Source organism: Thamnophis sirtalis, unplaced genomic scaffold (genome assembly GCF_051295495.1).
Source record: "Thamnophis sirtalis isolate CommonGarterSnake01/CBP01778 unplaced genomic scaffold, rThaSir2_p1.2 scaffold_5, whole genome shotgun sequence".
Lineage (NCBI taxonomy): Eukaryota > Metazoa > Chordata > Lepidosauria > Squamata > Natricidae > Thamnophis > Thamnophis sirtalis.
The window spans coordinates 104,858,580-104,884,132 of NW_028261385.1; the positions used below are offsets into that span (position 1 = coordinate 104,858,580).

Consider the following 25,553-nt stretch of genomic DNA (forward strand, 5'->3'; position numbering starts at 1 on the left):
CTGTTTCACTTGGTTCCTGACTTGTCTTTCACATGAAGCTGAAATCTTATCATTTTAGTTTTCCAAGGAAATGAACCAGGTTTACGGTCAGTTTGTTTAACTGTTGACTAAAGTTTAAGCTGTAATCAGTTGCTAAAAATAGAAAATGGAACTACAGATCTTCCTTAGGTGGTTTGTTCTGTAATTGACTAGATTTATTTTGCATCATGAACCATTCTCATTTAAGGAGGAATGATTCCAGCATTACAATGGTAGTAGTGTTAGGCAGCAAATAATGGATAATCTAGAACCCCCAATCTGGTACCAGTCTGCAGCCTGTTGGGATCATGTCCATGCAATCATCAGGCTTATATGCAATGCTCCATTTGCGCATGCATGAGATTAGGTTGCACGCACAATACCCCCCCTGCTGTTGCCACCCACCGCCACCGGTTCACAGAGCTGAAAATGTTGGGTACCACTGATGTAAAGGAGACATTTAGGAGCAGACATATTTCTTCATCCCCAAATGGCCTTATTTCTTGAAGGTAAAGTTGCATGTTTCAGAAAGATCACTAACATCACTAAGATAGCATCATAGGTGCAGCTAAGTGTGCTATACTATCCCTCTTAGAATCATAGAATTCTAAGGGTTGAAAGAGACCTTGGAGGTCTTTTGGTCCAAATCCTTGTCAGTGCAAGAAACCTCACAGCATTCTGGACAAATGGCTGTCTGTTCCTTTCTTGAAAACATCCAGTAATGGAGCACCCACCTTAAGGAGGCAGGCTGTTCCATTACTGAATACCTCTTATAGTCAATATATTTGTTTAGTTCAATTTGTTTTGTTTTGCTTAGTTCAATTTGGATTTCTCACTGTAAAGCTTCCACCCATAGATTCCTGTCCTACCTCAAGTGCTAGGAAGACTATATGAACTCCATGTTCTCAATGACAGGTCTTATTTGTCAGACTAAGATTTAAGATTTAGCTACCAGTATGGATACATTGGAAGAGGAGGAGAGCTTTCTGTCTATATGGCTTTATATATATGGCATATAATTTTACATGTTTTTAATAAAAGATAAATGAAAGATATTTCATTGTAATCAGCCATGCATGACCTACATCTATGGGCAACTTATTCATAAGACAATAGTAACATCGTTTTTCAATCCACTGGCCTATATTTGTCTTTCAAAGGTTGGCGGACTAATCTCTTGCCTATAATAGCAGACAGAGAATATTTTTCTATGGTCTAGCTGTCAATTTCTAGGTAGTAGAAATATGTTGTAATTGTAAATACTACCAGTGGATGGCCACTTACAAATGGTATTTATCTTTCAATCTAAAAATTCACAAACAAACAAACAAACAAACAAACCACAAACCCTCTTTTTTGTTATCCACTAGTGGTTGATCCAGTGTAAGGATCCCAGAACCCATTCATATCTACCATAAAATTGTTTTTAAAAGAGTTTTTAAATCTGAATAGTCCCAGAGTGTTAATTTAGCATGAGAAGAATGATCTGAACACATTTTCCAGAAGTGATATATCTGTTTTTTAATTGATATGATAGAAACAGAAAATATAATGTATTCTGAACCCCAAGCAGGCCAATTAAGTAAAAAGTGTGATATACAAATTTATATTTATTTATTTGAACTGGGGTGGCACAGTGGTTAAATGCAGCACTGCAGGCTACTTCAGCTGACTGCAGTTCTGCAGTTTGGCTGTTCAAATCTCACCGGCTCAGGGTTGACTCAGCCTTCCATCCTTCCGAGGTGGGTAAAATGAGGACCCGGATTGTTGTTGGGGGCAATATGATGATTCTGTAAACCTCTTAGAGAGGGCTGAAAGCCCTATGAAGCGATATATAAGTCTAACTGCTATTGCTATTGCTATTTTATTTATTAGAATTCCAATCCCTCCTTTATTATATCCCTTCATGTATGGCCTTTATAAGTAACTTTATAAATACTTTATAAGTAACTCAAGGTGGCGAACATACATAATACTGCTTCCTCCTCCTGTTTTCTCCTCAACACCAATCCTGTGAAGTGGGTTGGGCTGAGAGAGAATGACTAGCCCTAAATCACCCAAGCAACTTCCATGCTTAAACTGGGATTAGACCCAAGTCTCCTAACTTCTAGCTTGGTGCTTTAACTACTAGACCAAACTAGCTCTTCAGAAATTCCAAAAAGAAGTTGAAGTTGCATTAAGCGACAATGTCCACATTTTGCTATTAGTCAAAATGTATGTACAGAGGTGCATTCCAAGGTTAGGAAACCCACCCACACCACTTGCTCCAATCTGTATGGCTTCATTGACTTGGAAAGGGGCCAAACCTCAAAATACAGCCAGCCCTGCATGAAGATAAGCAGAAATTGAGCAAAATGAAACCATATGTTGCATTGTTGTTCTTTCTTTTTTTCCTTCTCACTTTTCCTCCTCTGGAGAGGAGGGAAAGTAGGGGAAGTCACTTTCACTCCTCTCTGCTTTTGCATGTGTGTAGGTAAATCATCCAGTTGTGACTGTAAAGTGAAAAAAAAAGGTGTTTGCACAAACAATATTTTGTTACATATCAAAGTACTCTTGGATGTGAGTATAGAGTTTTATTGGTGACTAAAATTTCTACCAACTTTTAACCAATTAAAAATGTTTGATCCAGTTATCACTAAGATTATAGGTTGCTGGTGAGCTTTCATGTGTCCTCTTTATCGTCTGTAGAGCAATGAGCTCATTGCAGAATTAGCTGTTGAAAAGCTTAATTGATTTATTAAATTTATATAGCTACCCATCCCACATACATGACAGATGTTGGGTCAGCTGGAAAGCTCTTGAAATAAGGAGGTAAGTAATTGGGACATCATATAGGAAACAATATTGCAGGCAAAGATTGTAATTTCTAAAAACTAGGATGAATCTAGCAATTGAAATGGCTTAAACACCTACCTCAATATCAAGAATTTAGATATTTGCTTCAAAAAATATGTGAGTAAACATGCAAAGGCAAGGGCGTTTAAAAGTAACTGCATTCATACCAATGCTTTAGTAGTTTTGCTACTCCATTCTGGCAAAATAGTTTTTTAGTTGTTTGGCTTGATGTATATCGAGGCCTATTTTTGAGTGTTAATTGCTAAAGAGTTTTTAATTAACAATTCCAACTATCCAACTTCAACAATTCTAGTCAATCCAATTGTTTCTTTACAGAGGGCTGTTTTTGATAAACAATTCTTGTCAACTTTATTACTGGCTTGTATAGGGTTGCACTGTTGACCGCTGTTACATACTTTGAGTGAGTTGATACCTATGACTTTTTATAGCTTTCTCGATATAGCTTGCAAATTCAGTCCTTATAAATTCTTCCGATCTGATCAACTCTTTCAATTGTTTTCCCGACTTCAGTGACTTTGAAATACTTCCAAGCATTGACAGGATTTCTGATGAGCAGATGCTCCTGAAAGATAAGCAATGATGTTGCAAAGTGGGTGGAGATAATAGAAGAGAAAGACACTGGTAGAGGGGGGGGGGGAAATAGTGCTTATGAGTCACAGAAAGATTTTAATTGAACCTTGTGCCTGGTAGAAACTGATGAGTAACAAACATTAAAAGAAAATCTGTGTCCCAGGAAAATGTTGCAAGATCCAATCTAGGTTGGTCACCAGCACCAGAGGTTCCCAATGACCGACCCAGATTGGATCTTGCAAGAAGAAAATAACTTAACCTATGCCTTTTTGTCCAGCTTTCAGAAACGCTACAGCGCAGTGCAGTGGTGGGTTCCTGCTAGTTCAGACTGGTTCAGCCGAACTGGTAATGGTTTGGTGGTCTGGATCCCTGGAACCGGCAGCGACCCAGGCCTGCCACACTCCTGAACCGGTTCTTCAGGCGGCGCCATAGGTGCTGCCATTTTGTTTTTTGCTTCTGCGCATGTGCAGAACAATTTTTAGTGCATTGCGCATGCGTGCACAGTGCACATCAAGCACACAAGCAAACCAGCAGTAGTGACTGCTCGAACCCACCCCTGGCGCAGAGTATAGTAAAACAAATACTAAAAAAATCTGGACATTTGATTTGATTTTGATTTGATTTTATTGAAATTTGTAGGCCGCCCTTTTCCCTGAGGGGACTCAGGGCGGCTCACATAAAATCAGGGAAGGGGAAATGCAAACAGTAACATAGACACATATAATAAAAACAATAGGCAACATGCATTCATCATTCGGGAGGGGCAACTATCTTCATCCCCAGGCCTGACGGGCTAGCCAGTTCTTCAAGGCTGTGCGGAAGGCCTGGACGGTGGTGAGGGTACGAATCTCCACGGGGAGTTCGTTCCAAAGGGTCGGGGCTACTACTGAGAAGGCCCTCCTCCTTGTGGTTGCCAGCCGACACTGGCTGGCCGATGGAATACGGAGGAGGCCCAATCTGTGTGATCTAATTGGTCGCAGGGAGGTAATTGGCAGAAGGCGGTCTCTCAAGTATCCAGATCCACTACCATGCAGGGCTTTATGGGTGACTAATAGCACCTTGAAGCGCATCCGGAAATCGACAGGTAGCCAGCGCAGCTCGCGGAGGATAGGTCTAATGTGGGTGAACCGCGGTGCACCCACAATCGCTCGCGCGGCCGCATTCTGGACTAGCTGAAGTCGCCGGATGCTCTTCAAGGGCAGCCCCATGTAGAGCACATTGCAGTATTCCAGCCTAGAGGTCACAAGGGCCCGAGTGACTGTTGTGAGTGCCTCCCGATTCAGGTAGGGTCGCAACTGGCGCACCAGGCGAACCTGGGCGAATGCCCCCCTAGCCACAGCCGTCAAGTGATGGTCAAACGATAGCTGTGGATCTAGGAGGACTCCCAAGTTGCGAACCCTCTCTGAGGGGTATAGAATTTGACCCCCCAGCCTGAGAGATGGAATATTGGTGGAATCTTTGGGAGGGAAACACAACAGCCACTCGGTCTTTTCTGGGTTGAGCACAAGCTTGTTAGCCCTCATCCAGTCCATAACAGCCTCCAGGCCTCGGTTCATCACGTCTGCCGCTTCATTGAGTTGGCACGGGGCGGACAGATACAATTGAGTATCGTCCGCATATTGATGGTATCTGATCCCGTGCCTGCGGATGATCTCTCCCAGCGGTTTCATGTAGATGTTGAATAGTAGGGGGGATAAGACCGAGCCCTGAGGCACCCCATATGTTAGGGGCCTAGGGGACGATCTCTGCCCCCCCACTAACACCGACTGCGACCTGTCCGAGAGGTAGGAAGAGAACCACCGCAGCACGGTGCCTCCCACTCCCACCTCCCGCAGTCGTCGCAGAAGGATACCATGGTCGATGGTATCGAAAGCCGCTGAGAGATCAAGGAAAACCAGGATGGAGGAGAATCCTCCATCTCTGGCTCTCCAGAGATCATCGGTCAATGTGACCAAAGCGGTTTCTGTGCTGTAACCGGGTCTGAAGCCTGACTGGAAGGGGTCAAGATAGTTTGCTTCCTCCAAGGACCGTTGGAGCTGGAAGGCCACCACCTTCTCAACAACCTTCCCGAGGAAGGGAAGGTTGGAGACTGGGCGATAGTTATTAAGAACAGCTGGATCCAAAGATGGCTTCTTTAGGAGGGGTCTCACCACCGCCGCTTTCAGTGCGGCAGGGAAGTTCCCCTCCCGAAGAGAGGCGGTCACAACCGCCTGGATCCAGCCTCGTGTCACCTCATTACTGTTAGTAACCAGCCATGAGGGACACGGATCCAGTACGCAGGTGGAGGCACTTACAGCCCTCATGGCCTTGTCCACATCCCCGGGGGTAACATCCTGAAACTCAACCCAGAGATGTTCCACCTGATCCTCTTGTGCCTCGGCTGGAACTGCGGGGATAGAGTCCAAGTCCGACCGAAACCGAGCAATTTTGTCCGCTAAGAATTGGGCATAATCCTCAGCTCTGCCCTGCAAGGGTTCCCCCGCTTCCCTTTTATTTAATAGGGAGCGGGTTATCTTAAACAGGGCGGCTGGGCGGGACTCAGCGGACGCAACCAAGGTGGCTATATGAGATCTTTTCGCTGCCCTAAGTGCCCTGGTGTATTCCTTGGTGCAGGTGGTTACCATTGCTCGGTTCGATTCGGACTTATCGGACCTCCATCGGTGCTCTAGGCATCTCCTCCGGCGCTTCATCTCCCGGAGTTCCTCGGTGAACCAAGGGGGTCTCCGGGATCCGCTGACCCGGAGGGGCCGTAGTGGCGCAATCCGGTCGAGAGACTCCGATGCTGTCGAGTGCCAGGCAGCAGCCAGAGTCTCCGCCGAACTGTGGGCGAGGGTATCAGGAATAACCCCAAGCTCCGTCTGGAACCTCATAGGGTCCATCAGTCGCCTGGGGCGGAACCACCTGGTCGGTTCCTCCTCCCTACGGTGGGGGTTTGGCCTCCGGAAGTCGAGCCTCAGTAGGCAGTGGTCTGACCACGACAGGGGTATGGTCTCACTACCCCTCAGACCAAGATCACACATCCACTGCTCCGAGAGAAATACGAGGTCGAGCATGTGACCCGCTGAGTGGGTTGGGCCCCGAATTACCTGGGTCAAGCCCATGGCTGTCATGGAAGCCATGAACTCCTGCGCCCCATCAGAGTGTTCACCGAGCGATGGCAAATTGAAGTCCCCCAGAACCATAAGCCTGGGGAACTCAATTGCCAGCTCGGCTACTGACTCGAGGAGCGAGGGAAGGGCTGCTGCAACGTAGTTGGGAGGCAGGTACGTTAGCAGCAGACCCACTTGACCCTTGAGGTCCAACTTCACCAGCAGAGTCTCACACCCGACAAGCTCCGGAGCAGGGACCCTACGAGGTACTAAAGACTCCCGGATAACAACAGCCACACCGCCACCCCTTCCCTGGGCTCTCGGCTGATGAAGCACCTGAAATCCTTCTGGGCACATCTCTACAAGGGGGACTCCTCCTTCTGTGCCCAGCCAGGTTTCAGTAATGCATGCCAGGTCTGCCCTCTCGTCTAAAATTAAGTCCCGGACGAGAGGAGCCTTGTGAACAACAGACCTGGCATTTAGCGACAGCAGCCTGAGGCCAGGGTCCTGACTACCCGCGCCATCTGGCCTCGGAGTGGGACTCATAGGGCCGGAAGGAGGGATCTCTGTGATGTAGCGAACCCTCCTTCCCCGGTAATGGCCAGCCCTAAAGTCCCCACCATATCTGCCCCTCCCTGTTATGACCGTAATGCCCCGACCCACTCCCGTGGGCGTGGTTCCCTCAGCCACCCCTATGGCTCCCGCATTCCCCGGCAGGCCCTCCGAATCAGTCATACTCATATATTCACTCAGTCAGTCCCCACGTGGTAATTAAAACACAAAAAATACAGCAAAATGGAATAATAAAAGTGGGATCATTCATTCTATCACTAGCAATCCCATGCACTCACCATACCAATAAAAAAATTAAGCTTAAAAAATTAAAAGTTACGGAGCACTGCAACAGTGCGCTATCAGGCGGTGATGTAACAAATGAGGAGGGAGCTGCTCCGTTCTTCTCCCTCTTCTATGTCCCAAAGGAAAGTCCACAGCTGGAAGGCCAGAGATTGATGATATACAAGGCAGTCGCATGTGGGGGGGGGGCAAAGCAAAAATGCCTGATGTTTGTAAGCAGGGTCTGTCCAGTCTTGTCCCTTTTAAGGTCCCAGAGGAGGTCAGCAGTCCACATAGAAGACAGTCTCTTTCCTGAGATTATATAAGGTCCATAGTCCAATGGGCCAAAGTCTGAAGCTGGCTCCAGCTGCTCAAGGCAGAGGGGGAGAAAGCACCAGTTTCCTTGGTGCCAAGGCCTTGTCCCTACAGCTGCCATCATCTATTGCTCCTAATAGGCAATCGATGAGATGGTAAAAAGTCAGAAAAAGCTCCCCAATGACAGGGGGGAGCGACAAGGAGCAATGCCTGAGGCAGCTGTGATGATAAAGGGGCCAGAGGATGGGGGGGAGGAGGAGGAGTGTTCAGGCCTCTTTTCTCTTCAGATCAAGCGTAGAATACTAATAGAGCTACTCAAGGCTCCGTTTTCCATCCTCCATTCAGTCCCCAGCCGAACAGATAGCGGCCCAGAGGATCGCAGGACCACAGGATAAGCAGGCAGCTGGCAATAGAACAACAGAGTAGGACGGACAGAGTAGGGCGGGGGGGGGGGGAAGTCCGGAGGGGGGGGGCTACAGCGGTGGCAAATACAGCCAGCCGCCCAACCCACAGCTCCCAAATGATTTCCGGCAGTTCTAATAACCCCCGCTGTTCAGATGACAAAGAACTGAGCCCCCCGAGCTCACCGCACCACTCCAAGTCCGTCACAGCCGGCAGAGAGAAAGAGGGAGCGCCGAGAAGTTACAAAGTTGCAAAACGCTGAGATCGGCAGCGTGGCGCCGCCATCTTCTCACGCCGTAAATCGCATACCTTGAGACCTGGCAACTTTCAGACCTTTCAGGCCATTTTAGGAAATCCGGGTATTAGAAACTAAATAGGCCAACAAGATTATCTTCTACCCAAAGTTAAAAAGATTGGAAATTGTAAAAAGTTTAAAAGATGCTTCCCTTTAGACTTGGGTTGCTTGGTGCTTGCTTTGGATATGTGCCAGAAGAAAGCTGTGCACTCAGTTCTGACACCCTTTTTGGCTTTCAGAAATGCTTGTTTACTTGAGATTTTTAAGAATTCTTTCATTGAGTTTCCTGGGTCATAGGTGACAGATGGCTGGATGAGCCTATTCAAATTCATCATTCTGGATTTGTTGGCTTTATGAATAAATTAAATAGATGCCAGAGAAAATGAGATAGAAATTTCCAAGTTGGCCAAGTAAAAATGCTGTTGTATTTTGTTTTTCTTCTTTTACTCGGATCCTGCCTGCATAACAGAATCATACAATACATCCTAGATGCAAAGTACAAATTATGTGGTTTTTGAGTTTCTGAAGATAAATGTTTATATTTTGGTTTCTATGCTGTCATTTCTGACTGGTTAGAAGTCCATACTACCAATGCTACACAGAGAAATAAATATCCAGGAAAGATGGAGTTGCTAATTTTCCCAATCTCTTATTCTTAAATTTGTTCTTTTTCAAGCATAGTTTGACACATGTAGTTCCTCTGAGAACAAGGAGTGACAGGTATTGGATAGAGAAAGACAGGATGTATAAAGTCAGATTGTTTATGTAGGAAACAGTTTAGCTGGTGTCAACATCTCAAATAAAAACTGAAATTCCCACAGAGTCTTAGGGAATGCAAATACTGACCTACCAGCCAACAATGGGAATTGGCTATAAATCTATTTCAGTTCCAAGCAGTTTTGGCCTGTCTCTATTGTGTACTTTGTGACTCAGATATGTTTTTATAATTCAGTTGTCCTGCTTTAGTCATAGAAATTTTCGGAAGCTCAGGTGTCATTGTATTCTGGTTCCCACTCCATTCCATTCTACTCCACATTCCATTCCATTCTATTCCACATTCCATTCTAGTCCATTCCATTCTGTTCCATATTCCATTCCAGTCCAGTCCATTCAAATCTATCCTAGTCCATTTCAATTTTCACCATGTTCTCCTACCAGAAAAATATCAATTCAAGATGAAATAGCAAATTTGACCGCTTTGCTTGATAGCATTAAGACCTCTCTCTTAGAAGGCACATGGTATCTGCTAATAAAAAGGAAAATATAATCATCACTATCTCCAGCCAGATATCTAGGAAGCATGGAGCCAGATGGCACATTTGTCCATCAGCTGGTATGCAGTGGTACATAATTGCTGAATGTGGGAAATTAGTTCACTTAATATGAGTGACTGCCATTAATTCATTTAATTATGCCTTTTTTCGGTACTACTTCTTGAGTGTCCAGTGTCATATAAAGCATACATTTTGTGTAGAAAAACTTCATTTTCTGTACTTTGAAACTCTGTACACGACTCCTAATGCATGTCCTTACATAGCCCAGATTTTTTTTTGTAAGCAGTTTCACTTACATTAAAAGCTTCTTTGTACATTTTCTAAACAATAATTTTATTTTTGTACCAATGTCCCTAACATACACATATATGTTTGGATAACTCTTCAGAAACATGCTGAAAATTATAAATCCTGAATTTCAATTATTTCCTGACTCACATCCTGATTTCAGAAATGTGAATTTGGTAGCCTGGTATCACAGCACAGTTTCTTCATCCAGTTCTAATTAGAAGTTGCATAGATAAAATATCTTTGAAGAAAACCTAGAATAAATAATGAAACTTCGGCAGAATTGAATAGAACATACATTACATGCATGATTTCTTGGGAGTGCAGAAAAAAGATGCTATGCAAAGATGCTATGTGTGCGTATGGCTTTGAGTGAATGTTGATCTCAGGGCCTCCAAGAAGCAGGGCGACCTTTCCTGGCATTAGAATCCTGCACCCTGGAAACTAAGTGCCTCATGAGCAAGTGGCAAGATGCTGGCTGTACAACCAAGCCCAGTGCCTCATTATTGGCAACCTCTGAGCAGGGAGAGCCTCACCTGGGTGTGCTCAGAGGGGAGTGAATTTAAACTGTGTGGAGACAGCTTCCATTGCTGAAAGCCACTTGATTTCCTATTTTCTACTCCTGCTTTGTTTTGACCTCAACGTGTCTCTGACCAAGTTTCTGGCTCATCCCTCAGTACTTTTCAAGCTATTGGTTGATATTGGATTACTGACTTTCTAGTTGAATTATGCCTTCTCCTCAGGCTTTAGTCTACCCAGGCATACTCCTCCTGCTTCCTCAACATTTTTTTATGTTGTCTTCCCCCTGCCTGACTCCTGCCATCTCTCCAGATAAGCTTTCCTGATGTTCTTGCAAGCCTCACCCCCAAGCACCCGCTCCATTCCAATATTTTGCTTAACAACTGCATGGATTGTTTCTGCCTTTGCTGAAGCCAGGACGTGAAAGTTGACTCCTGGCAATTGCCTGGACAAGTCCCTGCAGTTTTCTTGGTGAGGTTTTTTCCGAAGTGCTTACCTGATCCCGAAGGCTGAGAGAAGGGGACTGGCCCAAGATCATCAGCTGACTTTGTGCCTAAAGCAGGACTAGAACTCACAATTTCCCAGTTTCTAGCCTGGCACCAACTTCTCTCTGTTTATATTTAAAATTAGAAAAGAATACTTGTTATTCACGATGGATATAAAGACTGTTAGTTCTGACATGACATAGGTAATGAAATTGAAATTGAAAAATTACAAAAGTGCAAAGGAAAGCTGTTACTGGAATGTGGCGGGGAATATTTACTTATTTTTTATATTGCATAACTATTTCCTCTAGCAGATCTAAATGGCATACCCGTGGTCTCCCCCAAAGAAGAAGCTATGAAAATGAGGATTATGTTATAGCCTTATGTTTCAATTTCTATCATTTGTAGTGGAATGTCCTTTCAAAAATGTTTAAAATAGACACTACTCATAGCATGCAATCTAGCACAAAGGTTGAACTTGCAAGGAGAAATGCTCCAAAGGGAAGTCCAATTTATGCAAAACAGAATTCTTTCAGGGCAAGTGTACGTAGGTTTTTAGGATAATTAAGAAAATTTTTATTAAATAATGATTTATGTTTTTTGCCTTTCATGGTAGGATATTAAATCAGGGAGTTTTTCAGAGTTAGTTGGTTTAGAAGGATTGGTATAATAGCTTTTGTCTATCACTTCCTTTATTGCAGAGCCCTTCACCTCTTTTCATGCGGAAAAGACATTTACATTCAGACGTGTGGCCTTTCTTGTCCTCTGGAATAACTGTTGTGAGAACTCTGGTTTATGGAAGATGCTGGAAGTGCTGGAGAAACTAAATGGATCCTAACATCATCAGGAGAATGAAGGAACATGCAGTGATAATGGTTTGGCTATGGATAATGTGCCTTCTTGGCCTAGCATCTTCTCTAGAAGGTAAATGCAAAACTGATTCACTCCATAATAGAAATATTATTGATTATGTGCCACCAAATAATTTTTTGATTTCTAGTGATCACATAAGGTAATTTTTTCTGCATGACAGTCTATCCCTAATCTATTCTTTCAGGTCTCCCCACAGTGCTGGCACTGGAACCGAATCCATCCATCTTGCTGCTAGATGTCCTGGTCTTCTCTTTCCTTCCACCTTTCCCATTATGTCAAATACTTATTCCCAGCTTCTTTATTTACAAGTGGCATGTACTGCTGACTAATGTTGTCAGAGCTAACTGAAGATCTTTTCTGATCCTTTGCTAGGCAGTTTTGCTCTTGTGAGTACTGATCGTTAAATGACACTTCTAAGTATTTTACCCCAGATATATTGTATGGCTGGAGGAAAGCTGATCAAAATTCTCAAATCTTGAGTTTTCCAGTTCTAAAAAAATAATAATAATCCAGAGGCTACATTCGTTGGCTTTTAGAATGCATCATGTCTCAGTCCCACTCTTTAATTTATATATTTAATAAATATTAAATATGCTCAAATGCTGATTTATTATTAAACCCCCAAATTTCTTGCCATTCAGAGTTACTAAGCTTCTGTGAATCCTGAAAGACATTAGAATTATTTGAGTTATTACAAATGTCCACACTACAGAAGGCAACAAAATGGTTCTGATGGTTGTTTTATAAATTAAAAGTTCTAGTCCTTGGGATTTATAGAAAGTAAGAAAAAAACCCCACACTTTTCAATAATGTTGAAGAGAGTAGAAAGTGATAAAAATCTCACATTTAAATTTAATATAAACAACTGCATAAGATAACCCTCCACTGGGACTCTTGCCATTCTTGATAGCAATCTTTAGATGGTATTTCTGAGGAATTATCACCCTCTTATCTTCTGAACATCTGTGGATCTCCTGTAATTTATGATGTAATTAAAAAAAACCCTATTGTACTGATTTCAGGGTTGATTCAACCATTGAGGCAAGAAAGTATTGAGCTGAAATTAGTTTCAAGGAGGTACTTTTGCTTTATTGGTGATTTTTTTCATCTATTCAAACATATCCAATTCTTGGAGATTGCTTGGGCAAAACCCCACATTTTTCTTGGCAAGCTTTTTCAGAAGGTGGGACTAGAACTCACCATCTCCCTCAGTTTCTAGCATTTGCCATTATCCCAAACTGGTGCTTTTTTTTTTGGAGAATATTGTTATGTAGATATTTGGAAGGAGCATATTCATGTCAGCAGAGTAACAGCTTCATTAATATTTAAGGGAGAAAACTGCTGGTATGCAAAAGGAGAAGAATGTAGGTCTCATTCATAGGTAGATGTTTATTCTTTTTGAAGTTTATTGTTTAACTCAAGTTACCAATTATGGTCTTGAGGAAAGCTTGATGGGGATTCAAAATATATAAATATATATATATTTGACTGTATAGAACTGGTGTGACTTCTGCATATGCAATGTTTTGAAAAGAGAAGAGAAAATATATCATAGTACTTCCCATTTGACTCCTTTCTATTGTTAACTTGTACAGTAATAGGCTCCTATGAACAGGTACTAATAATCACATCTTGGGAGTTAAATATAATGTGGTATGGAAATATTTTAAAGGGGCTTTGTTGTGGTCTGGCTTTGCTATTCCTGCTCTGCAGACTAGTTTGCACTTTGCTTTGTCAAATAGAAGATGGCTGGCATACGAAGGGGAGAATTATGCCGCACTCTCACTTATGATCATGCAAACAGTGTGCTAAACCCACTGCTCTGTTAAATCATTGGATTTCTGTACTATAAACATTGGATGGGGGAGGGAATCCTTCCTTAGTGGCTGCTCATAGCAGAAGAAGCACTATCAACCGGATGAGTTAAAACAAGGAAGCGAAGGAATTGGATAATGCCTTTAAGATGATTGACCCCAGTTTTGTTTTTAAAGAGAAGGAATATAAAAACAAACAGAAGAATTGGGAATAGGGGTGGGGTGTGAAAATATAATGATGTTTGGATGACCATACTGCAGGTGGTTTATAAACAGTGAATGAACGGGGAAATAATTTTTGAAGCTAGCCTCTTTGTTTGGAAGGTGCCCCCATCTCCTTCTTTTGTCTTCTAGTTCTGTTCCCTTTCTTGTCCAGGCCCTGCACACCCCAACACTTCTTGTTTTCATTCATCGCAGCCTAGTCCTTTGCCTCCATTGGCTTCCCCCACTGCTTTCTGACCTGTGTTTTCCGGAGGCCTTCACGTGGGAGAGAGAGATGTGCATTCATCATGAAATGGCTCAGGTCAGTGAGCACATGTGGCCGCAGGGATTTTCTTTGGCCCAGCTACAGGAGTGCTCATGATACCCCTCTCTTCCCCTCCCTGGTTAACTTTCTATCCTTGTTTCCCCTCTCCGGTTTTCTTTGTCTGCTTTCTGACCTTCCTCTGATACAACATCAATCTCCTTATAAGAACATCCTTTTTCTCCCTATTGTTATCAATCATGGCAAGAAGTGACTAATATAACTCATAATAGACTTAAAATATCTGTACCTGTATTTTAAAAAAAATCTTTTCTACCAAAACAAGATTGAATCCACACACACACCCTTTTTTTTAAACCCTCTGCAGGGGTCTCTTAAAATCTAAATACTTTCCTTCCCTTCTCTGTCTTTTGCTGCCTCCTGTACCTAGAATTCCAGCCCAAGAAATTATTTTTGTGCTGCTTGGTTTTTGAAGCCACCAACTTCACACCAACATTCTTCTTTTCAATTGAAACAAGAACCAATGCATAGATTTTGTGTTTGGCTGGCATTTATTCTTGACTGGCTTTGCCTTTCCCTTCCTAACTACCTGTGACTTTAAATGGAAGCTCCATAGCCAGAATTCGAAGGGGCTACTGCTCATGCTACTGAATACTGTTTGCAGAGGAAGGGACTTGATTTCCTACTATGCCTGCGGGCTTCCCACAGCTATCCAGTTGGCAAATGTAGGAAACAAGACGTTGCACTTCACAAGCCTTTCATTTGATCCAATCATTATACTCTGTATAATGGAAATGTTGATTAAAGTCCCTTGGGGGCAGGGAATTCATTTTTTAAACTTGTTACTTGGTGAAGCTGCATTATCTTCATTGGCAAGCAGCCCTAACCTTCCACAATTATAATAATGTTCTCCATCTATAATGTTCTAGCCTTTGCTTTTTTAAAATCTGGGATGATTACTACATATATTCATTGGGTTCCTCTCGTGTTCCCCTCTGCACGTATGCATTTATTTATTTGTTTGTATAATTTATTGCTATAGGAATTGATCTGTTGCCTCCTCCTAAGTGGTTCTCGGTATTTTCTGTTCATACCATTTCAAGTCCAATCCTCCCAGTGGATTCATTATCATCATGGCTCCTTGCAAATATGGGAAATGGGACTTGATACATTTGTGGGTAAAGGAAAAGCTCTGTTCCAATCCAAGAAAAATAGCTGATCTTGGTTCTGAGGCCTTTAACTATTTATTTATTTATTTTACTTCCTGAAGAATTAAGTGAAATCTGGCTAACTTTTTTCCTCCATCAGCTTCCTTAACTTGGTTCATTTATGCACCCCATTTCCTTCACAGCATAGACTTTTCATTTGTTTCTATCTGTACTAATTTCTAATTTCTATGTACACACTGTATAATGGACATTAATGCAATTGAGTGAGTCCAGAGATATTTCACGAAAAGAGTACTCCACTCCTCTGCTCACAGTAGAATTACCCTATGCCACCAGGCTTGAAATTTTGGACCTGGACAACCTAGAACTATACCACCTACGATCTGACCTAAGCTTAATACACAAAATTGTCTGCTGCAACGTCCTACATGTCAGTGACTACTTCAGCTTCAACCACAATAATACATGGGCAAACAATAGATATAAACTCAAACCGCTCCAAACTTGATTGCAGAAAATACAACTTCAGCAACAGAGTGGTCAATGCCTGGAATGCACTGCCTGACTCTGTTTGTTATATACTCAAACCCCCAAAACCTTAACCTTAAACTGTCTACTGTGGACCTCACCCCATTCCTGAGAGGTCTGTAAGGGTTCGGGTGTGCATAAGCGTACCAGAGTGCCTACCGTCCCTGTCCTATTGTTCCCATTTATTTGTATTCATTTCTTATGTATATACTTATACCTGCTTATACTTGCATGTTTATATGTTATATTCATACTTATACTTGTTTTCTCATACATGCTTGACAAACCAAATAAATAAATAAATAAATAAATAAATAAGTAAGTAAATAAATGGTTCCATTTGAGAATGCCCCTTTTAGTCCCATTTGCTAACACAGGAGATGGGTTAGCAGCTTCAGAATAATCCTTAAATGCCTTAACAGAGCACAGAAACCAAAAATATAAGACGAGCTGTGTAGAACTGTCAAGTCTATTCTGGCACCTTGTTTGACCCAATAGCCAACCAGCAGCCTGTCACATGCTTCTGAGAAATCATAAACATAAATTGACCCCAAAGGCACCCTGCAGCTCATGTTCTCCAGAACTGTCATTTTTCCAGGATTGGAGTTAAGATGTGTATTCTTACAACTAGCATCCATTGAAAAGTCCAACTTCCATCACTAATTCTATTTTAAATTCTTATTAGTTGATGGCTATAAACACATTTTTAGTAACCTGTTTGTGGGAGACTTTTCAGAGTAGATCTGTCAAGTCTTCAGCAAGCATATTACTAAAGAAGGAAGATTCGGAAAGTCTCATTAATCAGGTCTAATGCAATGATGGTGAGGATGATGATGGTTCGTCACATAATCAGCCAGATGTTTAGACTGGATTTGATATTTTTGTCTACCTACTGAGTTCTTCCCAAGGACCTGGGATAGACAGATGTTATTCTTTGATGGTGCCAAAAGTATGATTGCAGAATGTAGATTGTGAGTAAAGCTTCCTTTTGCAATTGACTGATGGTGATTTTGTCAATGCTGATGGTATTCAAGTGGTGTTCCAGTTATTTTGGGATTACATCCAAGGTGACTATTACTATTGGTACTATTTTCACTTTATTTTGCCAGTCATTCAGACATCTTCTTCTTATTATTATTATTAATAATAATAATTGGCAAATTGTGTGCAGTGTTTGATTACTCAGAGGTATAATAGCAAATAACATTAAAGATTATTTAGAAAAAAAATACGCTTCCAATAGAATAGAAAGAAAGCAGAGGTACAAAGTATCATCTTCTTATAAAAATATGTTGATTCATTATCACAAACCTGGATCATCAATTGTTTGAAAGCAACTAGGATCAGTAAAAAACATTATAATTTTTATAGAAAATATAATGAAGCAGTGAAAAACAGAATTGGTGGTTGGAAATGAAAAATATGGGCTCATCAATATTAGGATAGGCATCTTCTCCATAGTGAGGGGAGGAGTATCCAGGATGGGTTAACCTCGTCCTAGTTGATTGGACTGAGTCCAATAAGCTCTTTAGGCCACACCCTAGTCACCAGGTAATACCCAGTTATCGACTCAATCCCTAACTGGACGGTTGTGTTATCCTGGTTCCTGTGAATTTTGCAAGAGAGAGAAAGATAGACTGATTTAAAGTACAACTTACTATTCCTCAGGGGCGTGAGTACCTTGGTGGCCAGCAAAATCCCCGGCATGGGTAGCAGCACTCGCCATTAGCCTGCAAGGGCAGCAGACAGATTTGACCACTAGGAGGAATCCTGCGGCCACTCAGGAGGGCTTTAAGACCCGGAAGAAGGAAAAAGCCTCATGAGGCTTTTAAGGGTGCCTTTAAGAAGCAGTCAGACAAAAGCCCTGAAACAGTGCAGGAGCACTCTGCCACTCCCCGCAGGGGTCAAGTGACGAACCACGACGTTTTAAACATTGCGGAGCGCCCACTTCTCCTAAGCACCGGAAGGGCTGGTGGAGCCGGGAAACGAGCGCGGGAGGCAGGGGGGAGAGAGAGATCTCCATCTTAGAGAAAAGTATGCGGCAGCTCAAGCAGCATAAGCTGCTTTTCAAGCCAGCCAGAGGAATGGAGCTTTGAAATTTGGTGCGAATCGCCATTTTGAACATGTGATCCAAAATGGCGGCCGCCAGCAACCCAGAGGACACTTGCAGGAGCCAGGTCCTCGTTTCTACAGCCAGCCCCACCGGAGGAACGGAAGAGCCCCCAAGGTCAGAACCTACATCCGAAAGTGCTTCTAAGGGAGGGGCCGGAAAGGCAAAAAGAAAAACCAGGCATCTTTCTTCCAAGGCAGCTAAGGAGCCAAGTGCTGGCTCCAAGCCTCTCAAACCTGGCTCTAAATATGAAAGGCAGAGGCATAAGGCTTTAGAGTGAATATGTCACAAGGCCAACAGCAGGAAGACTCCTCCTGGTCTGGGGTCTGATGAGAAGCTACCAGGGCCTTCCTCACCAGCAGGACTACAGAGGAAGATCTCTCTCTACAAGTGTGGATTCCCTTTGACACCTCAGGCATCTGAGGCACAATCCAGGGATGGCAATCACCCTCACGCACCATGGGGCCTTCTCCACAAGCCCTCCCTCCAACACCTGCAGGTATTGGGGCCGGTCAAGTACCCACCTCAGGGGCACCAAATTTTCAGGACATGATGATGAGGGCTTTTCAACAGTGCATGGCTGCTGGTTACAACAGCCCCAGACACAGCCTCACATGGCACCCTTACCCATGGTTCCTGAGGGGCTGGAGGCCCAGGGGGCAGACCCCTCTGACTCCCCTATTTTGTCTCAGGAGGACAGCGAGTCTGAATCCGAAGAAGGCAAAATCAGAGAGGATAGACTCTCTGAGGTCGAGGGCATGCCTTCTTCGAAGCCCACCTGTCCGGGTTGTTCCAGTCTTCCTTATACAAATCCTTACTCTTCAAGGCAAAAACAGCTGCCAAAGTTGGCAACAGGCCATCAGAACCACCAATGAATCTTCAGGGCTTCTCGGCAGAGACCATATTTGAGGAGCAGACTGTGGAAGCCGACACGGTACCCACACCCAAGTCTTCCTTGACCTGATTAAAAGACAATGGGCATCTCCCACCTCAGGCCCAATGCCCACATCCACAAACAAAACATTTTTCAATGTGGACAAGGACATGGCGAGCGATTCTTGACCTGAAGAGGCTAAACCAGTTCATACGCTACCAAAGGTTTAAGGTGCATTCGCTGCATTCTATCCTGGAAGGGGTTAGGCAGGGAGATTTTCTCAGCTCCATAGACCTCACGGAGGCCTACTTACATATACCCATAGCCCCGGAGCACTGTCAGTATCTCAGGTTCTGCTACCTAGGGCACAATTTCCAGTATCGGGCCTTACCTTTTGGGTTGTCTTCTGCTCCCCGAGTTTTCACGAAGGTAATGGCAGCATTGGCAGCGTACCTAAGGTTAATGCCTATACGAATCCAATGCTATCTAGATGGCCTGCTGTTGCATTCATCCTCCCTTAAGGGTGCCCTACGGGACTTAGACATCACCATGTTAACCTTAAGAGATCACGGATTCTCAGTTAATCTGGCCAAAAGCCATCTACACCCCTCCACTAGGCTGATTCATTTAGGAGCTTTGATAGACACTGTGTCAGGCACAGTTTCCCTGCCGTCTGAAAGGCAGCACAATCTTAGGGAGCTGGCCTCCCAGGTATCCAGGGAGCGTAGGGTATCCCTAGCTACATTGTCCAGGTTGCTAGGCATGATGGTATCCGCCATTGGCATTATGCCTTGGGTGTGCTTCCACATCAGAGACCTCCAATGGTTCCTTTTACCATTCCAGCGAAGGTGCATGAGCTGCTCCCAGATCAAGATCCTCCTACCAGCAGAAGTATCCCACTCCCTGATATGTGGACATCCCCGGCGATAACAAAGGAGGAATTCTTCAGAACTTCAGACCAAGTGACGGTTACAATGGATGCCAGTCTGTTTGGATGGGGGGGGGCACCTGCGTACTCAGATGGTGCAGGGACAATGGAGCCAGGCGGAATTGACTCACAACATAAACTGGCTGGAGCTCAGGGTGGTCCGCCTGGCCCTCAGACAATTTCACCACTCTGTCAAGGGCAGTCATATTCTAGTACTCACAGACAACATAACCACCAAAGCGCATATAAACAGACAGGGGGAGACCAGATCAAAGTCCCTCATGCTGGAGGCCAAGAGACTGGGGCTTTGGGCCAAAAGGAATCTATTCTCGATAACTGCGGAGCAGATAGCAGGGGTGGACAACGTCAGAGCTGACTGGCTCAGCCGACAATTCAGAGTGGAAATTGCAACCAGCAATCTTTGAGGCAGTTGCAGAACTTTTCGGCCGTCCAGAGGTCGACCTATTTGCCACCTGTCTCAACACTCAGCTCCCAAGGTTTTACTCCAGGTACCCAGCTCAGAAAGCGGAGGAGGTGGACACTGCCTGTGGCCTTGAGAGCTCCTGTATGCCTTTCCACCCTTGCTGTTGATTCCCAGGGTCATCCAAAAGATCTTACGGGAAGGGGTGCAGGTGGTGCTGATTGCCCCACATTGGCCCAGGTGGCCTTGGTTTGCTGACCTCAGGTCCCAGTGGACAGGCCCTGGAGGATCCCCCAGGAGAGGATCTCCCTCTGGCAGGGGTTGCTGGAGCACCCGGACCCTCAGTGGCTCTAGTTAACCTCCTGGTGCTTGAGTGGAGCATCCTGAGGTAGGACAATTTCTCCTCCAGGATCATACAGACAATCCAGGCAGCTCTCAGGCCTTCCATGTAGCGTATCTACAGCACTACGTGGCACACCTTTTGCACATGGTGCACCACCAGGAACCATGACCTGGTTCAGGCCTCAGTGTCACAGGTGCTCGACTTCCTTCAGGCGGGTCTGGACAGAGGGTTGGCTTCGAATACTATTAGAAGACAGGTCTCTACAATTTCCTTGGTACTCCTTTGCGATAGGTCTCAGACACTAGCTCACCACCCCATGGTCAAGCGGTTTCTCAAGGGTGCCTCTAATCTTAGACTGCCCATGGTACACAGGTACCCTTCCTGGGACTTACACAGGGTGCTGGATGCTCTGACAGCCCCCCCCCCCTTGAGCCGCTACTAACAGTTTCTCTCAAGTTCTTGACACTCAAGGTGGCCTTTTTGGTGGCCATTACCTCCGCTAGGTGGATATCCGAGCTACAGACACTGTCTACCAGGGAAGATCTATTTGTGTTCCACCAAGACAGAGTGGTTCCACGACTGGACCCCTCCTTCATACCCAAGGTATGCTCTTGTTTCCATCGTTCGCAAGAACTGATATTGCCCAATTTCTGTCCGGACCCCACTCATCCTTTGGAGAGAAAGTGGCACACCTTGGACGTGAGGAGGGCTCTGAGATATCTACCTCAAACGAATCCTGCCAACCAGAAAATCAGAAGCCATGTTCATCTCCTTCCAGCTGGGGTCCCTTGGAAACAAGGTAACCTCTACCACTATAGGCAGGTGGTTGCGAACCTGTATTGCTACTGCATACCAAGCACGAGGGCTGCAAACACCAAGGGCTATTTCAGCACATTCAACATGAAGCACGGCCACTTCAGCGGCCTGGGCCATGCAGGCCTCCTTGACTGAGATCTGTAGGGCAACTATGTGGTCTTCCCCCTCACCATTCGTGAGGAATTACAAATTGGACTTCTTTGCTTCGGCGGAAGCGTCATTCGGACATAGGGTGTTGCAGGCTGTTCACAGGGTGGGAGAAACATATCACCAGGCATAAGGTTGAGCGTATGTATGTATGTATGTATGTATGTATGTATGTATGTATGTATGTATGTATAATGTGTGAACCCTCTCTAGGGACGTGTGGGCTTTGGTATGTCCAATCCTGGATACTCCTCCCCTCACTATGGAGAAAGGGTATTGGTACTTACCTGATACGCCTATTCTCATAGTGGGGGAGGAGTATCCAGCCCTTCCCTGAGTTGTAAGGTTATTGGAACCGTTCTATTTGGTTGTATACCTGGTCTGTTAAGGAAATAAATAAATAAAGTTTGGGAACTACAACAAGGTATAGAGTGGATGACACATCGAGTGATAGAATTCTTCGTCGAAACTGGGTATTACCTGGTGACTAGGGCATGGCCTAAAGAGCTTATCGGACTCAGTCCAATCAACAAGGACGAGGTTAACCCATCCTGGATACTCCTCCCCCACCATGAGAATAGGCGTATCAGGTAAGTACCAATGCCCTTTCCAAGCGTATTCATTGTTACCCTTTTTATTGTCATTGCTATGATTCTACTTTTAGTGGTTTTGAAGAAAAGTCTTTTCTACCATTCAACAAAAAATGTTAATAACATCTCACATTTTTATATGGACAATCTGAAGCTTTATGGAAAATCAGAAATCAAAATTCAGTCATTGAATTTTGTAAGAATATTGTAAGAATTGTTAGCATAGATATAGCAGTGGAATTTGACTTAGAGAAATGTACTACAATAGTAAGAAATCAGGATAAACTCACAAAGAGTAATAGGATTGACATGCCAAATGAACAAACCATCAGGAGCTATTAGGATGCAGATTACAATCTTGCCCATTTTCAGTGTGATAACATCAGCATGGACAAATTTAAATTTAAAGTGCGATTAGTAAAGAATACATCCAAACAGTGAGAAAATTTCTAAAGACAAAACTGAATGGTGAAAACATCACCAAAGTCATCAATACTTTGGTCATACATTGCTGGAATTATTAACTGGATATGATCTGAACTGGACAGTTTGGATCAAAAACAAGAAATCTATTCACTCTGCAATACTTCCCTATAGTGATATTAATAAATATATCTGTCCCACAGAAATGGAGGCAGGGATTTACTTCAAATCAAACAAACTGTCAAAAAGCATGCGTTGGTTGATTACCTAAAGGGCAAACAAGAACAAGCATGATGCAAATTTTTTTAAAAAAGGAACTTGATGAATGTACAGGAAACAAAACATAAATATTAAAATAATCCAATAAAACCAAGAACAGAATGCTGGCAAGGAAAAGCATTACACAATCAATTTCTACAAACGATCAAAGGGAAAGTGGATAAAGATAAAACCTGGCAATAGCTTACAACTGGAATATTAAAAAAGAAACTGAAAGGCTTGATTTTTGGCTGCTCAAAAGCAAGCTATTCAAACTAATGCAATCAAGAACAAAGTGGAAAAATCATCAAATACTTTCAACAAAGTGCAGATTGTGCAAAGAGACAGATAGTCAGCTTGTGCAAGAAGATTGCACAAACTGATTATAAATAATGGCATACACAATCACCAAAATGATTTATGGGAACATCTTTAAAAATTACCATGTGCCAGTAAAGAAAAACTGGTGGGAATGCAGAAGTAGTTGAAAATAAGGAGGTTGAAATATTTTGGGATTTCTGAATATAAACTACAAGTCTTAGCTCAAAAAACACAGGATTTAACTCTGATTGAAAAGAAGGAAGCGTGGATAATTGATTTGGCAATACCAGGAGACAGTAAAATAGAAGACAGAAAATTGAAGAAGATCACAGTGTCAAAATCTTAAAATAAACATTGAAAGATAATGACATAAGATGGCTATGGTGGTCCCAGGGGTTATTGGCATATTGAGTATCATACAAAAAAATATTGGATGGCATTTAGAAAATATGTACAGTGATAATTTTTTCATCTGTCAGTTTATACTGCTTATACTCTGCTGATAGATTACAACATCCTAAATTTTTGGGAAGAACTCTATATAGGAAGGCTAACACTACTTAAAGAACTGACAGATTGATTTCACATTTTTGTGTATATAATAATTAGTAAAAATACTGGGACCATCAAATTGAGAAGATTTTGGAAAATGTATGGGTTAAGATGTCATGGAACTTTAGATCCAAATAGACTTGCTCATAACATACAGTATATGATATAAAAGATTTTTTAAAGAAGAAGGACCAGTTCATGAATGTTGCTATACTAGGTCATACTAAGATTGAAGAAAAAACAATTGGGAAAAATTACAAAATATTGGGACTTGCAGATCAAAATCAAATACTTATGGAAAAAGAAATTTGTTGTTATCCCAATCATGATTGTACCCTTTGAAGCAATGCCTTAAAGAATTCCCTCAATATCTGTAAATATTGAATTCATCAGACTTGACTAAAAAAATTACAAAAACCTCAAACTGCTTGGGTTCTTATATCCTTATATTCTTAGATGCTATCTTAATAATTCTTAGGTCTTGGTTAGCACTTAAATTATTATGTTTCCACCTATAGTATCTCAGATTGTGTCTTTAACTGTAGACTACCCACATATAAGGACGATACAAAATTTTGCAAAGCAGTAAGTAGAACACTGTCATATATTACTGAATACATTAAAGTGAGACCTCTTTGAATTATTTGAACTTTTTTCTCCCAATTTCCTTTAATAAAGGACCAAAACCTCTTTTAAGAGTGAAGAACACTCCTGTGCTCTTTGCCACATTTTGAAATATTTCCATGTACTTGATTAGACTACAAGAATTGCTTTGGATTCTTTTAGCTGAATCGACAGGAATTACCCTGTAAGCCTTACCTAGCTTGTCTACCATGTCAATTCTTATACGGCACAAGATATTCATTTGCCTAGGTAATTGCATTTTGTTTGCTCTACTTTATTTCTTGGCACAACAACAAAGGTCTATAGATTCATGGGAAGGCCACCTACTTACTATACTTTATGTCTCAGCCTTTCTTCCAGAAATGCCAGACAGCATGTGGTGAGAATTATCGCTTTCTCTTCCAACTATCATTGTGGGATTGAGTGAAGGCAAATGGCAGGATTAGGGCGTGAATCCATATTTTACCATCTATGACAGCCCTCATAAAGAGCCAAATATTAAGGATGTTAAGGAATCATTCTCTCCCCCTCTCCAAATTGCAGATATCTTGTCAGATGCTGCAAAGTGGGAAGGGATAAGACTTCCTAAAGTTAGGAATGGGTGAGTTAGACAGAAACATTTTTATCTTCAGTAGATTTTTCCCAGTTTTCTGCACTGAAACCCCTCTTGCATTTTAAAGATCTTCAGGATGACTGAGTAGCAACAGTGAACACCCCAAAACTTGGTTTCTTGGTTGTTAAAAGCTGAAATCAACAGTGTTGCAGTTTGCAACATAGAGAGCAATGCAGTTGTATTGAGGAACAGTAGACTCTTGTCATTTTTTAACTTTAAAGATAACTTTGAAGAGAACTTTATGAGAGCCATGTGAGCAGTTGACATACAGATCAAGCAGGTACAAGAGACATGTACAAGTGCTATATAAGTATTCCAAGGAAATTGCCAAGTTCAGTTTCTGATACAGAGCTAATGTATACAAGAATTTTGGGCACCTGCTCCTTCTAATGCTGGGGTGTCAAACTCAAGGTCCAAGAGCTGGGTCCAGCCTGCAAGGTACTTAGATCTGGTCTGCGGGGCTGCCCTGGAAACAGTGAAGGACTGGCCCATGGTGCCTCTGCCAGTGAAAACAGGCTCCCAAGCTCCATTTTTGGCTGTGACAGCATCCTGCAACCCTCTGCCAGTGAAAACAGAGCTCGGGAGCCTGTTTTCACTGGCAGAGTATGCATGCCACCACAGGCACTAATACAAATGACATTAAGCTGGCCATGCCCACCCCAATCCCCCAAAATCAAACACAACCCTGATGCGGCCCTCGATGAAATCAAGTTTGACACC

The 25,553-nt window shown here is 43.1% G+C and overlaps 1 protein-coding gene across 1 annotated transcript in view; it reads left to right on the top strand.

Annotated features, from left to right (window-relative positions):
- The first annotated feature begins 11,681 nt into the window (after positions 1-11,681).
- LOC106555048 (ephrin type-B receptor 5) overlaps positions 11,682-25,553 on the top strand; it is a 144,809-nt gene continuing 130,937 nt past the window's right edge. The window contains exon 1 of the mRNA XM_087716398.1: positions 11,682-11,869. Within this exon, the coding sequence (XP_087572524.1) occupies positions 11,773-11,869 (97 nt within the window). The 5' untranslated portion in view covers positions 11,682-11,772. The remainder of the gene's footprint in view (positions 11,870-25,553) is intronic.